This window comes from Rhagoletis pomonella, unplaced genomic scaffold (assembly GCF_013731165.1).
Source record: "Rhagoletis pomonella isolate Grant_MI unplaced genomic scaffold, Rhpom_1.0 Rhpom_scaffold_00006, whole genome shotgun sequence".
In the NCBI taxonomy this organism is placed as follows: domain Eukaryota; kingdom Metazoa; phylum Arthropoda; class Insecta; order Diptera; family Tephritidae; genus Rhagoletis; species Rhagoletis pomonella.
The window spans coordinates 17,780,671-17,797,518 of NW_023458560.1; the positions used below are offsets into that span (position 1 = coordinate 17,780,671).

At 36.0% G+C, this 16,848-nt stretch overlaps 2 protein-coding genes across 2 annotated transcripts in view; one reads left to right on the forward strand and one right to left on the reverse strand.

Annotated features, from left to right (window-relative positions):
* LOC118741799 overlaps positions 1–16,848 on the reverse strand; it is a 354,618-nt gene that overhangs the window by 15,903 nt on the left and 321,867 nt on the right. The window lies entirely within an intron of this gene.
* LOC118741490 (medium-chain acyl-CoA ligase ACSF2, mitochondrial-like) lies at positions 1,977–3,955 on the forward strand (the record flags this gene model as incomplete). Its single annotated transcript, XM_036473491.1, is given in 6 exon segments — positions 1,977–2,309; positions 2,378–2,508; positions 2,510–3,120; positions 3,123–3,327; positions 3,389–3,530; positions 3,604–3,955. Coding segments are annotated over 6 exon segments (1,656 nt in total), but the record flags the coding sequence as incomplete, so codon positions are not given.

The following is a 16,848-nucleotide window of genomic DNA, read 5'->3' on the forward strand; positions in this document are numbered from 1 at the left end:
CGGTTCAGTTCTGCAGCTCTTATTATCTTCTCCAACATCAGATTAAAGAAGTCACATGAAAGGGAGTCGCCCTGTCTGAAACCCCGTTTTGTGGCGAACGGCTCGGAGAGGTCTTTCCCAATTCTGACGGAGCTGGTGGTATTGCTCAACGTCATTTTACACAGCCGTATGAGTTTTGAGGGGAGGCCAAATTCAGACATAGCGGCGTATAGGCAACTCCTTTTAGTGCTGTCAAGAGCGGCTTTAAAGTCTACAAATAGGTGGTGAGTGTCGATCCTTTTCTCGCGGGTCTTTTTCAAGATTTGGCGTATTGTGAATACCTGGTCTATGGTGGATTTGCCAGGTCTAAAGCCACACTGATAAGGCCCAATCAGTTCATTGACGGTGGGCTTCAGTCTTTCACACAATACGCTCGATAAGACCTTGTAACCTATGCTTAAAAGGCTGATCCCGCGGTAGTTGGCGCGAATGGCGGGGTCACCTTTCTTGTAGATTGGGCAAAGCACACTTAAATTCCAGTCGTCGGGCATGCGTTCATCTGATCATATTCTGCACAAGAGTTGATGCATGCACCTTATCAACTCCTCGCCGCCGTACTTGAATAGCTCAGCTGGAAGGCTGTCAGCTCCAGCAACTTTGTTGTTTTTCAGCCGCGTTATTGCTATACGTACCTCGTCATAGTCAGGCGGTAGAACGTCAACTCCGTCATCATCGACTGTGGGCTCGGGTTCTTCTTCTCCCTAACTTTCCGTGCTGCTACTATTTAGTAGGGCAGAAAAGTGTTCCCTCCACAATTTAAATACGCTCTGGACATCGCTTACTAGGTCGCCATTGTTGTTCATACAGGAGTACGCCTTGGTTTTGAAACCTTCCGTAAGTCGCCTAACTCTATGGTAAAATTTTCGGGCGTTCTTCCTGTCGGCCAGCATTTCAAGCTCTTCGCACTCACGTATTTCGCCCTACGTACGTATTTGTAATCGTAAATTTCAGGATTACGTCACGTTTCATTCCAAATATTTACTATAGAATAGAATATGGAAATTGAATTGAAAAGCTGAAAATTTCTTGCATTTTTCCGAACTCTGTACGAAATTAGAAAAAATTTATTCTTGTGGTATTTGCAGTTGTATAAACTATATGTATTTTTATAAAAATAAGAACAATTTGGTATAGAAAATACCAAATAATAAAATCGTCAAAACGTCAGGGTATACTTACTTTTGATGCTCACTGTACGTAAATACATACAATCACACTTACATATATACGTGGGAAAAACTATTAAAATCATTAATCAATATGTACATACATATGTGTGCTTCCTAAAAATAAGCACCCTCATTCATAAATATATTCTTATCAGTTGGATATTAATAAGTATGTGGCTAAACGAAACTTTTATTATCAATAAGTACATACACATACATGAAATACAAAACTATTAAATAAATCAAAAATAATTCCCACAGCAACTATCCCTTAACCTTTGTGTCAACACCCGATAATTTATATGCAAACATTTCCGGGTAACTAATTCATACAGTTCGTATGTCTCTTTTTACATTTTTAAGTTATTGCCGAGCTCTTTTAAGCTTTTAAGCTTTAGGATGTTCCGACGAAATATTAACCCTTGTATCTACTACTTCCTTAATGGCAGCCTCTTCTACCTGAAGAGAGAGAGCTCAAAGCAGAAGATTTCGCCGGCAATCCTTTCATCAAGTTTCGACCCATCTATGAAAAAGACCACAGCTGCCTGCTTCAATCCACTGCCCCACCGGATGATCCTTTTAGGATTTGATGTGGATTTACAATCTACAATTTTATGTTAAATATTAAAGCAATAGCGTCAAGTTATATATATGCACATATTTACCAGGCTGTATTTATGTACATATGTACATATGTATGTATATTTTGACTTGCTTTTGTATGTGTACCTAGCCTTCAATGTTTAATTTTCTACCTAAATTTCTCATTTCAGTTTATCTGCGCAAGCTCCAGCGGCCGTCAAATCGCATAACTTTCATCCTGCTCATCTGCACTTTATCGGCAGGACTCCATTAGTCTATCGGAGTATAGGCCAGGAGCTGGAACGTGCCGCTGCTGAATATGGCAATACGGAATCCATTGCTTCATGTCACGAAAAGAAGCGATATACTTATCGAGGGCTCCTCGAGGAAGCCGATCGTGTTGCTGCCGGCTTGCTGAAGCTTGGCTTGAAGCAAGGCGACCATGTGGGTATTTGGGCGCCAAATAACGCACACTGGTATCTGACGATGTTGGGTGTAGCACGCGCCGGATTGGTGTCGGTAGGTGAAGAACTCACTAGAATCTATAAATCCACTGAGATATTTTGAACTTTTAATTATGTACTCAGGTCGGCATAAACCCAGCATTTCAAGGTCCCGAAGTCGACTACTGCTTGAAAAAGGTTAAGGTGAAAGCGGTGATAATGCCTGAAACATTTAAAACTCAAAATTTCTATGAGATTATGAAAAGTATTTGCCCAGCGTGTCATCGTCGACACAGGCAGCACATTGAAAGGCGCCCTAAGTTATGACGAATTACTCGGCCTGAGTAGTCTAGCCGAGCGCGAGGTTATCACAAAGCTACAACGCCATATCGTACCTGATAGCGGGTGCAACATCCAGTTTACCTCTGGCACAACTGGTCAGCCAAAGGCAGCAGTAGTTTCGCATTACAACTTCGTGAACAACGGCATACACATAGGTAATCGTAATGAACTGGACAGCGCTTCACGCATCTGCGTACAAGTTCCACTTTTTCATGCTTACGGTGTTGTCATCACAATAATGGCCGCTATGACTCATGGCAGCACTTTGGTTCTACCAGCAGCCGGTTTTAGTCCGGCCGACTCGTTACGTGCCATTGTTGACGAAAAATGCACAGTTATCCATGGCACACCCACAATGTATGTGGATCTCATCAAGAAGCAGAGAGAGTTGAAGTTGCCATTGAAGACCGCCAAAATGGCTGTTACCGGCGGAGCGCCATGCTCGCCACAACTCTTCCTCGACATTAAGAATGTGCTTGGTTTGGAGCACGTGCGTACCGTTTTCGGCATGACTAAAAGCACAGCAGTGATTTTTCAATCGCGTCCTGTGATAGTATGGAGCAAATTTTAAATACCGTAGGTCATTTGCAGGATCATGTTGAAGCCAAGGTGATCGATGCTGAAGGTAAAACCGTGTCCTTCGGCGAGCGTGGAGAACTTTGCGTGCGTGGTTATGCTACAATGCTGGGCTACTATGATGATGAGGCGAAAACGAAAGAGACCATCGGACGTGACAAATGGCTGAGAACTGGGTAAGTAGTTCATGGTTGCGGTAAAAAAAAATCGGCTTTATTTTCACAAATTCTCTTGCAGCGATCAATTTATTCTGCAAGAGGATGGTTACGGTCGCATTGTGGGACGCCTGAAAGCGATGATCATACGTGGAGGAGAAAATTTATTTCCGAAAGAAATTGAGGATTTTCTAAACACACATCCGCAAAATTGTGGAACTCATGTATGTGGCTATGCCTAGTTGTATATGTGAATTTGTTCTCATTTTCCTAGACTCATTATCAACCCATTTCCAGGTGATTGGTGTTCCATGTGAACGTTTCGGTGAGGAACTGTGCGCCTTTGTACGGATGGACGATAGCTCTACGAAGGTATCGCGGGAGGACATTAAGGCATTCGCTAAAGGAAAGTTGGTACACTTTAAGATACCACGTTACGTGATACCAATTAAGAATTTTCCGAAAACTACATCGGGTAAAATACAGAAATTCAAGCTCGCCGAATTGTACGAAAAGGAGTACAGAACATAATTAGTATCGAGGATATGAATTATTTATTAGTTGCTATGAGTGTAGAAATTTATATTGCTCATGCATAAGCATGTAAAAATGTTTTTTGATAAATTTTATTTTTAATGTGAAAAAATTACTAACGGAAAAGATTTTATTTGTATTCACTCAGCACTTTGCTTCGTGCCTGCGAAAGGGATTGGGGAATCATTAGAAGCGGTATTGGGCTATATCCGCCTGGTCGCCTTTCAAAGTACCTGGAGCAGATGGAATCTTGCCAATTCATCTCCAAAGGGTCCTTGCCATCTTTTCCCCTTTTTAATACCATTTTTCAGGTCAGAGTATGTTTGGGGACCCCTACCGCAAGAAGTTACTGACCAACCTGTCGACAATACTGATCATACCGATCCAAAAGCCTTCCGTTTTTCCTGCTGAGACCTATTGAACTCATCGTAAACAAGTATACCAGAGTTAGTTTTGTTCTGAAAAGCTCTGGGATAAACGTCGATGTGCCTATCTTTCTACCGCCCACGTTGCTCCACAAGGAAAATTTAAAAGTCCTTTGGGGGAACAAAGAGGTAGGCGTAGGTTGCTACCTGTACGTACATAGATAGGCTTTCTATAGCACGCAATACTCTCTTATAGGCAACTGCGTTCGGTGAATAGGGAGAACAGGAAGCCAAGAAATGTGTACCACAGGGTGGATGATTTGTTATCGCAAACAGAGGCGACCTCCCAAAAAATGCGCTGAACAGAGTCACCAATTAGTGTAGAAAAAATGGGCTAAACTCTAAGAAGTTTAGTGAAAGAAAGCAGCAAAATTTAGGTCCGCGCTGGCTAAGCTCAGCACACTCAAAGGACTAATCAACGTGGGAATCAGTGAATCGATATGAACAACATCAACTGCGAGTCGCACGGCGCCTCCAGATCTGGCTCCGCTGACATTATAGTCAATAATGAGACTCTACTGCTCATCTTGCAGAGAATGTTGAAATTAAGATTTTTGTAAACCTATGTATCTTCTCTGAGAGAAGGACTGCTCATTAGCTTTCGGTGCATCTGCCCTTCATGGTTTTCAAAAATTCCGGAGAATACTGACGTCACCAAGACTGACCATGTCGTCGGAGCAAGGGTCTATGTATACCAAACAGACGGCTACTCTTCACAAGCATCTTGCCTTATGCCCTAACTACGTCTCTCAAGCTGAGGTGCATGTCATTAAACCATGCCTTTATTTGAGTATTTCTGTATAGCGGTATAGCTTAGCAAGAGTAATCTACACTGAGGAAAAAAATTTTTGAAATAAAAAAAACGTGCTAAATTAAAAAAAAAAACGCATATGAAAGAGCACCAAACCTACTCGTTTTAAATTTGAGTATGTACGTTATAAAATAAGTGGTTGTGAAGTGCACAGATGATTTTTCGTAATTAAGAAGCAAAAAAATTTATTTTATGCTCCCGTCTGATGGTAATACATGTACATGCTTTCTATACATATACTTTCTTTATTACATATGAAAAAGCATCCGAGACGTGCGAAACACCATCCGTGCAGTGAAAACTGCTTCATTTTAATACGGGCGTATTTAAATTGAATATAATATTATAAAAAACTAAAAACTCGCTTTTATTGCAATGTGAACTAAAAAGAAAAAAAATAATTTGTAGAAATGCAGATTTCGTTTAAAAGGAGTAGGAAGTTCCCTAAATTGATTTAATTAAAGTTAAAAAAGCAACCTAAAATAGGATTAAAGTAATTGAAAATAAAATTAATCTCGCCGGAAAACAAAGAATAGGTGCTCTTTAGATTTTATAGACAGTATTCAATATTACTAAACTGAAAATGAAAGGTTCAATACAATTGAACCCACGTTTTGTTTTCCGGTAAAACTAATTTGAATGTCAATCACGTTAATTCTATTATAGGTTGATTTTAAAAGTTTATTTAAGTCAAGTTAGGGAACTTCCTATGCCTCTTAAACGAAATCTGTATTTCTATATATTATTTTTTACTCTTTAGTTCACTCTGTAATAAAAGCAAGTTTTTATTTTTTTTAAACTACATTTTTTTGCATCTTATTTTGATTTTCAAAATCATTGCCATCATTTTCATGTGAAAAATTTAAGCGAGCCTTTAGAAGCATCAGTTAAATTTCCGATAAGTACCGGGACTACAGAGTTTGAAACCATTTTTTAGAGGGAACGGAAAGTAAGAATTTGATGGAATCGCGCCCATTTTACCGCCAGGATTTCGAAGTAACTGTCGGAGACCACTCAATAAAGTAAAGAGAAATGCTTCAGTATAAACTGGTATTGCGTCGAAACCTAAATACGTATATGAATGTTAATAATTAAAAATAATTGAGTCACTATTTTGAAATCACTCGCCATGGCACTCGCCAAAAAGTTTTATAGCCAGGTGACAAGTATTTACAGTGTTAGCTTTGCATCAAAACTAAAACTAAATATTTATGCATACTCTCTCTGCTTAGGTTCCAGTTTAGATATGAATATGTGAGAAATATATACGTAAAGCGATCTTATCAATATTAGGGAATTATGTTAAGTCCATAATTATGCTTAGTTACATTCGTGTTTAAAAATTTCAAACAAAAGCTCGGAATTTGTTATTATTGAGTGCAGAAATTAGTTATAATGTTCGAAACGAGTAGCGTGCTTTGTTGAACTCAGCCAAAATCGCTTGGCCGGTTACAACGCCAAATAAGAAGAAAAAATAAAAGCGCTGTAAGAAGAAATTATGTATTTAAACTAATACATCTGCATGTACAAGTAATATACATATTTACATACATATTTGAAAAAAATATAGCCAAAAAAGTCGATGAACCTATAATCTTTCACTGAAAATTTTATACTTATGTAAATAATTTTTATTTTTTTGGTTTCCATGTAAGTTAAGTTTGCTCAAAATTCGGGTATTTCTTAAAATTACGTGGCATACACTCATGGCACAATAATTACTGGTATTGTCTTCCCAGAGAGCGCATATTGCGATCTGCCTAATTTTAAAAATATCATTGTTGCCAACACTGATAGGTTTACTGCTAGGGAAAAGGGATATTTCAATACCCCATATACCATATATGTACACGTGTTTCTTTAACAAACCATCTTGCAGAGAACTTATTTAATTTTGCAAAAGCCGAAAAAAATATTTGCTTGTAAATAAATTCGAAATTTGTATGGCTCACTTAATTTCAAACGATTTTTCTTTTGTTTTGAAAATTTATAAAAATTAAATTGAGCGAAAACAAAAAGCAAAGCCAAATAAAAGTAAAAGGAAAAGAATCAACATTGAGCTAAGTCAAAATGAAAATAAGGGAGCACGAATTTCGATGTGAAGCAAAACTCTCTGGGAAGACAATACCTGTAATTATTGTACCATGGCCTACAATCATGAAATTAACAGTGCTAAGGGATATATGTAAGGGATACAAATCGTGTGGAGTGGAATCGTTACAGTTGTCCATTTTCTGCATGCCCACAGAAGTTTTAAATGCGATATTGCATCTACATATTTCCCACCATATTCAAAAGAGGCATAACTGAAAAATCAGAACCAAAAATATAATTGCTTATGGATGCTACCGATTCAACTCAATTGTTACTAGAACATGAATAATAATAGTTTTCTAGTAAGAGAATATAATCGCGAAAAAATTTGAATTAATTGGAGATAAATCCTACGAATTGGTTCATGCAAAAAAAATATCAAATTTTTTATTTTTTTTTTTTTTCGTTGTGCCTCTTTTGAAGATATCTACTTCCTATTGATCTAAATCGCTAGCTTAGAAAGAAAAGTTGCTAAGTCCCATTTTAAAAATTTTACACCAGAGGAAATAATCTTCCTATAACGATTTTCTTTAACTATTTCGCAAGACTTTGAATCAAACATTTTGCGCGTTTAAAGCAAAGCAAAACTCCATAAGAATCAGAAGGTTTCGATATTTGTTAAAAGATGTCGTATTATTTTGGCCTTATCGGATTTGGGGTGCTTCTTTTGGACTTAGCAAGTTTTCCTTTTATTGCTTATGAAGAGGAAAAAATAAAACAAGTACCTTTATAATTTTCGAAACGATGCGTATTCAATTTCTCTAGCCTCCTATATCAAAATATGAGTTTTCATAAAAAGTGGACTTAGCAACTTTTCACTCTAAGCTAGCGAAATGCTTTCTCATGGACCTACCGAAACTAAGGTAGGCCCTTCAGTAGCTTGCTCAACAACCTATATTTTCTTATCCGACAGTCAGGTAGCCATAGGAGCTTTAGACTAACACATATTTATGCACTGCCGAGTTCATTACTAAATACTGCCGATTATAGAACAAGATGCCTAAGTGTTATAGATTCAACTCTTATGGGTGTTCGAACACCGAGATAAATACGATTGGTAGGGAAAATAAATACACTACCATCCAAGTTCTGCTGAAAAATAGTAGATAAGGTGTACAAATGATCATTTTTTAGATACCATTTTTTGATAGAGATCATACCACTCTTGTAGCCAAGGAACGATAGAACAAGCTTTCCTGACCTTCCGACAACAAGGAAGGCACATCGTTGCTGCAAAGTTTAAACAAAAAATATATGTCCTTCCTTGTACGCACTTTTACGGCCACTGCATAATTGACAAATCATTAATCTAACTAGAGGTGCATAAACCGGCCCATAGTTAACACATTTGGAATAGTTATAAAGGATTTTGATTAGAGTTTCCACCTGTTTAAAAAGTTAAATTCAATTTTGTCGTCTTAACGCCATGCGGGTTCACTAGTTTTTATAAATATATGACAATAACCAGGGCCGAAAAGTTTATGCTTTTGCTTGAAATTGCTTATTTCGCTTATTCAGGGTTTCCAAGCTTAATTTTAATGATCATGCTTGTTTTATTTTTTTCAGTGTATAAAGCTAAGTACAGACCTTTTAAGTAAACGGTCAAGCAGTAAATTGCTGTTATTGCCGTCTCACTTTTTCCTTGCGAAATAATGGAACGGGCATATATTTCTGTTGAAAACAAGGATGCCTTTTACTCTTTACAATCAAAATTTAGCAAACCATAGTAGAAAGTGTAGACAATTTCTTAAGAACTTCGTACTGCTTAAGAAAATTTGGATCAATAAATTTTTCTTGACCATTTATTGGGCTTTACTTTTATTCGTCGAATTAGAGAAATGTTTACAAATAATAACTTCAATTGCACATCTGGTTGGATACAAAAATTTAAAACCAATGGTTCGTCTCCATGGGAAAGCAATGGTGTTGTTGAACAGATTTACATAATTTATCCCAAATGGAGAATAACGAATATTTAAAAAAATTTAAACGACCAACGCAGATCGGCACCCTGAAATTTTGCATACGAAATATTTAATGCATATGCGGAAGTATTTTTGCGCAGCACTTCTTTTTGCGTAGGCGGCCTTCGGTCGCTCTTAGGGAAATTATCCATAAGCACAGTTTCGTTTTAAAAGCGAAATAATGCATATGAAAAAACCGAAATAAAGCATACATGCACAGTTTCGGTTGAAACCGAAATAATGTCTAAGTGCACAGTTTCCTTATGCGCAATTTCGGTGATCCACGCAGATCTTCATTATTCGAGAATATCACGCAAGGCTTGTATGTCCATTAGAATTTTTAAATACTTAAAATAAACTGAATTAAAAAACAAAACATTAACCTGTACTTTTTTCGTGCTTATTTTCTTCGGCCCTGGTAATAACTAATGCACACATTGAATTCAATTTGTTAAACATAGTAATTTATTTATTATATACTTTTCCCGATTTACAGCAATATATGTATGTATTTTTTATTAGGACTGCCTATTTAGATGCGGGTGGTGCGTCTGTTGGACCAGGTGGTGCTGCCTCCATTGGATCAGGCGGGGGAGCATCTGCTGGACCAGGAAGTGGAGCATTTACTGCACCGGACAGAGGAGCGTCCATTAAGGAAGGCGGTGGAGCGTTTGGTGTATCAGATGGTAGAGCGTTCGTTGGACCAGGGGGTGCTGCCTCCATTGGATCAGGCGGGGGAGCGTCTTCTGGACCAGGAGGTGGTGCAATTGCTGCACCGGATGGAGGAGCGTCCATTGGGGAAGGCGGTGGAGCGTTTGGTGCATCAGATGGTAGAGCGTTCGTTGGACCAGGTGGTGCTGCCTCCATTGGATCAGGCGGAGGAGCATCTGCTGGACCAGGGGGTGGAGCATTTGCTGGTGCGGGCGGAGGAGCTCCCGTTGGGCCAGGCGGTGGAGCGTTTGGTGCATCAGATGGTGGAGCGTTCGTTGGACCAGGCTGTGGCATATTTGTTAAAGCGGCTGGTGGACCGTTTGATGGAGGAGAGGTTCCACCATTGCTCTCCGTTGTGGGACTTCCTCCAGCTCCTTGTGCAGGATTCTCTGTAAACATTTCTCCAGGCTGTAGCACAGAACTTGCAGGACCTATTACTACATAATTTGGAGGCGTAGTTGTAATTGGTGCAAATAGTGCAATATTGCTTAGTGCAGATAACTTTTAGTTAAGTATGTTGGTCAACAGTTTTGAGAATATAAACGAGTCTGCAAATCCTAACGAAAATAACACCAAAGCTGTAGCTGAAATCAAAAATAAAGTACCATTGAGTAAAGTTAATTTTTTAATTTGTGTTGTTTTATTTTATAAGTATTACATATTTTTGTTAATACATACGTATGTACATTGTTAAATTAACGCTGCCCAGCAAAAATTGTCCTTACTCACCTAAAGCGCATGGAAAAAACTTTTCGGCCATTCTAGAGAAATACTTGAGAAGTGTAGTCAATGCGACTCGATTACTATCTGGATCTCTATTAGCTTAGTGACACTTATATATTGCCTTAGTAAATATATAGCTACTGAATTTATCTCGGCGAATTAGCGAAATTTAAATGCTGTTGTACCTTTACTTGTCTAAGTACATACAGTGACTGAAACAAATGACCACCTCTTTTTTCTTTTTAATATTCGTAATATTTTTCGAGAACATTTTTTTGTTATTTTTCTATAAAAATGCTAGTGTTGGGAAGTATGGAGTACTTTCGACGATCGAGTTCTTTGGTATCGATTCTTTTAAGGATCGGGTATTTTTCAGAGTACTGAGTATTTTCTTTAAATATACACATGTTGGTAACATTTCAATACTCAGTGTTGCAATCTCATAAGTTGGCAGTATTTTATTCAAATAAATTTTTGAATCCCAAATTACGTCAAATGAATTGCTAACTGTACTGGGTACAAGTGTTGTACTTGAAAATTATTGAAACTTCAAATTGAGTACAATCTTTTCTTAATACCATTAAAAGTAAATAAAACTCAGTTTTTTTTAAGTTCATTCGACACTTAATACTAAGTACTTTTAATCGATCCTTAGCACATGCATCGAAGCAATTATTGGAACAAAGAATTTTTCAGTACTGAGTACTTTCGAGTTCTTTTGTGAGTACTGGGCTCTTTGGACTACTCTGTATCGATACTTTTAAAAATCGGGTGCTGTCGATCGTTTTGAGAATCGAGTTCTGAATACTTTTGGTATCGATACTGCCCAACAATACCATCTAAGCTTTAACCAAAACCATGTAAATCGCGGTTTCAAACTTCATACAAAATTTTGGAAAATTCAAGACATTTTCATCAAAGTTTCAACTTTTTAATCTGAATATTTAGAAAATTTTTTAATATGCAGTTTTATAGCCCTTACAAGTTCGGTCTAATTAAGTGAAAGTTTCAACCGGCGTTGATTTTAGAGAATTTTTTTTGAGACTGCTTTTGCCGTTTTTTTTTTTGCATAATAAGTGGAATTTACAAAAACCTGCGTTGATTTTTTTTACATTTGTTGCTACCGGTCACGCGCATTTATTGCATAAGAAATTCATGCTTATATGAAAAAAGTGCAAAAATCCATCACCAAAAAAAAATTCTCAAAATTCTCAAAAATCAACGGATTTTTTTTGGCCGTATGAAACTTGCACTTTCTTAGACTAAACTTGTATGGGCTATAAAACTGCATACCCTAAAATATTCTAAAGATTCAGATTAAAAAGTTGAAAATTTGTTAAATTTTCCTGAATTTTGTATAAAGATTGAAACTGTGATTTAATTTTTTTGGTTAAAACTTAGACGGTATATTTATAGAAAAATAACAACAAAATTTACTGGAAAAACTTTGCAAATATTAGAAAAAAACAACATGTGGTCATTTGTTTTAGTCACTGTATGTATGTATATGTAAATATGAACATTCGCATATGTACATATTTTTAGTTTATGGCTTGCCTATTAATGTTTGAATGTTCTTCAAAATTAGCTACTTATCATAAGCAAGCACGAACTGGGTTAAAATGTTGTTTTAAATTCGAACTACATATGTTTTACTGGTTTGCTTAAAATGAATGTGTACTAATTTATGCTTATACATGCAACTGGTTACATCTAAAATTAAATTATTATCGGAATTTTATTATCCAAAATCCAAAAGTGACGCCAAAATTAAAATCTTTAAGAAAAATGATTCGAAATTTTGGGGGGTGTTCGGGTCGCTAATTATGAATCCGCTGTCAGAATTGCAAAATTCAAAATGGCGGATACAGTGAGGCATTTTGTAAATTTCGAAATTAGTAATTTCTTTGAAAAATTTTGAGTATGCAGTTTTTTAGGCAACTCAATTTTAGTGTCACAAAGTGCAAGTTAGAAGTAGGTAGGCCTTACCGTTGATTTTTGAAAATTTTTTTGTTCGATGATATGAAGAAAATGAGCAATACCTTCAACAAAAAAAAAAAATCCAAAATTCAGCCGTGAGTCCCAGCTACTTTAAACGTGCATTTTATTCTGCTAAATTTAAATGGGCTACAAAACTGCATACTCAAAACTTTTCGGTGAAATCTAATTAAAAAGCTCGAAATTTTTACATACAGTGTAACTAATGGCCCATAGTCATAGTCGTAAGTTAAAACTCATTCCTGTTAAAATAAAGTTTTAATTTTAGAATAGATTTTTAAGTTGTGTCAGCCATAGACATCTTAGAAACAGATTTTGGTTAAGATGAAACAGAGCACAGCTATCCATATGAAGAGAAAAAACTTACTCGGCAATGCAAAGAAATTTTAGTACTTTATTTAGTCCGCTGCAGGATTGCGAATTTAGCAAGCCGGGAAGTCGTGGGTTCGAATCCCACTGCCAGGAAATTTTTTTTACATATTTTTTTTTTGTTCTTTTAAATACTAGTTTAATTTGTTTATGTAATTATAGTTGTTGTGACCTTTTTAATTAAAATTAAACTCCAAAAAACTTGATTACCTTGAAACCATTGCACTGGATCACAAATTTTAGTTTTGTTTTTGTTCTCCAGACGCCACTGTCCAATTACTATGTCGAATCGCTCGGTGATTGCGAAAAAGTAAATTTTTTTTTCTATGGATACGTTTTTGAGATATTTGCAATATACCGTTATTCAGCTTAAAACAAAGAGTGGTTCCACTTAATCACGTATACGAACCCATTGAACAATTCGTTCCGATATAAATTGGGCTTTAAAGAGCAGAAATTTGTACTACCATCAGGATTCGATTTTAAGTGAACACCTTAATCTCTATGTGTAAAACTAATAATAGATTGTTGCTTACACAATATGTTAGTTTTTGGCCGAGCTTCCCCTCCAATTTGTCGCGTGCGCTTTTACATTGTGCCACAAAGGGGGTCTCTACAGTTTTATGCCGACTCTGAACGGCGATTACATTTTTATGAGAACCTGTTTTTCGTGGCAGAAATACACTCAGAAGTTTGCGCAAGTCTAATCACTACACCACAGCGGCCTGCATACGAGACCAATATTCAGAGAAACTTTTTGGAATTTCGGATTCAATATTTGGGATATCGAGTCTTTTTACCCCGATATTGATAGGTACCCGATATTTTTACAGCGAAACAAGTTATCGCGATTGGGTTTTCACTCAACTTTTCTGGAATGGATTAATTCCTATCTGTCCGATAGGTGTTGTACAGTTGCTTTTGATAACATACTCTCCACTCCTTTTGTAGCTACGTCGGGTGTTCCCCAAGGCAGTATCTTGGGCCCTCTTTTATTTGTCTTATTCATAAATGATATTGGATCATGCTTCCAGTCTTCTAAGTATTTATTATATGCTGACGATCTAAAGGTTTACTCAGTAATCAGAACCTCACAAGACTCTCTTTTGCTGCAAGCTGAGCTTAATAACCTGCATTCTTGGTGCTCTCTTAATTCCTTATCTTTAAATGTTAGTAAATGTTCCTACTCCACTTTCACCAGAAAGCTTCTTACCGTTCAAACTAATTACAATATTGGGGGCCATGAACTTAGTTATGTCGCAGAGGTTAAAGACTTAGGGGTTTACTTCGACTGAAAATTAACCTTCGCAACCCATATTAACTGCAATGCAATGCTAGCATTCGTACGTCGTAATGGTCAGTTGTTTAAGGATCCCTATACTCTGAAGCTTCTTTATGTCACGTTAGTGAGATCTAGGCTTGAGTATGCGTCTTTCATTTGGCGTCCCTATCAGGCTGTCTATATAAACCGGATTGAGAAGATTCAAAAATTTTATTAAATTTGCCTTGCGTTCTCTAAAATTTTCTGAGCCTATACCTCCGTATACTTCCCATTGTCAACTTATTAACTTAAGTTCGTTAAATACTAGGCGTTCTTTCCTAGCAGCCTCTTTTGTGGCCAAAATATTGGAGGGCACAGTCGATTGTCCTAATCTTTTGGATAAGTTAGCATTAAACGTCCCGTCTCATAATTTGCGTCGTGTTTCTTTATTCTACCTGGGATTTCCTAAAACGCCTTTGTTCAGAACCCTTTCTGAGCTAAATGAGCTCTCTGAATATGACCCGTCTCTCTCATTTGGAACAGTTCGTTTTGTCCTACTTAATTATTTTAGGTAGTATATAAGCTCTCTTGTTTTATAGTCAGTAAGGATTTATTCCATTTGATTAAATAAATAAATAAATAAATGAGTATCATATTCATACACTTGGTTCGATATCGAGTCCCTAGTTGTATTTCCTTTACTCAAAGTACTGGCACACGTTTTTATGAACCATACTGAATTTTTCGTGTTTTTGGAATGACCATTATCTATTCTGCATTGGTAATAAACATTTTATACATACATATGTACATAAAATTTCTCTAATTTTTTAAACCCTTTCCACATTCTGTGCTCTCTAGTAACCGGTAAATTTTATTACCACCTCATGAGCTCGCAACAAGATAGTGCCGCATAAAATATGCAATAGCAGTAATCCATAGCTGAATTGCTGAATAAATTTTGACAGCGTTACCACTGTACCTAAAATTTTGGTTACATAAAGTGGTAAGATTTTTTGGTGCAATACATTTTCTTGGAGAAATATATATGTACATATAGCATTTTTTTCTTCAGAGAGTTTTTTGATCATCAAAATGCGTGCGCTGTTTATTACTGTACCTGTAGTGATTCTACGTCCATAATAAATAAATACTAACACCAAAATAAATTTAATTAAATTGAAACAACTCAGTTCATGTAATTATATTTATTTATATATTTTTTTAATTTTCCAGCATTTGCGCTCCATGCAATGATCTCAACCCAAAAATTATCCTCATGCTTATCAGACATTCCATTCGCTTGAAAATATATACGCCACAATGGCAATCGAAATTATCGTTTGCCAAAAGCGGGCTTACAAGATTTTACAATTTCCATGCTTCAAAAGTTTTATGATTTTATGTTTTGCAATTTAACCAACTTCGTATGCATACAATCAGCGATTACTTTTCCTCTTGTGGGCTTGTGTAACTCATTTTTTTTTTAAATATTGAGTTTGCAAATTTTTAACTCGTTTTTTTTCTCTTACTGTGACGCTTTCAATTACTTACTCATATAATGAATATTTGTTTTTTCACTGTTGCTTTTATTTATATTTTTTGCGTACATAAGTTACTCTTTTTGTTTGTTTTCCACTTTTGGGGTACTTTGAAAACAAGGAGTTGAAGAGCATGTTAAACTATGCATTATGTGTTTATTATTTATATTGGGGACTTTAGTTATCATATTTTTTTTAATAATTTGTAATAATTGCTAACACACATATTTTAAATTTTTTTTTAACATACTCCATGCATTCAAGTAAGCCTATATACATAGTACAGACATAAGTATAGTTATAAAACAAATAAACAATTAATATTGGTTTCTTTTCTTCTTTTTTTTTGTAACTGTAATGCACATTCTTGGATATATAATTAAACAAAGCAACTCAGCTTAACGCGACACAATTGACTGACTGACCGGCACGCTGACTGACAAATCAATGAACTTATAATTTAAGGTATTTAAATACTATACAATACATTCATTATAAGCTTAATATTTAGGTACACATTTTTTACTAAAACTAAATAAATACAATAAACATGAAATAAATTAAAAATTATAAACTTTTTTAAAGCTAAAATATTCTTTTTCGTTTGCTTTTTTTACTTGCTTTTCGTACGCCTTGGGCACACTTGGTCTTTGAAAATGTATGTATGTAGTGTTTTCACACAGTAAAACACATTGCATAAATACTTTCAATTATCCGTTGTTGCTATACACATGCCTACATTTATTCATACATATGTATATTTATTAAGATCTCATTATTCAGGTTCCGTATTTTTAATGGACTTTAATTGCGGGCGCTAAAGTTTCTAGTTGAGATTGAATTAGACGGGCCGATTCCATTTTAAATTATGCACATATTTGCATTTTTACGTTGTTGAGCAGCTCTTGTATTTGTTGTGGTTCTACAATTTTGTTCGAAAAATCTATAACGCATCCCGCGAAAGCTTTCGAGGCCAGCGACAACTTTTCTGTAACTTTTGAATTACCACCCTCTCTTGAATTTAGACAAATTGAGAAGTTACTAAAAGAAATTTAAAATATGGTTTCTAAGTTCCTACCCTCGCATTAACATTTATAAATATTTTTTTTTT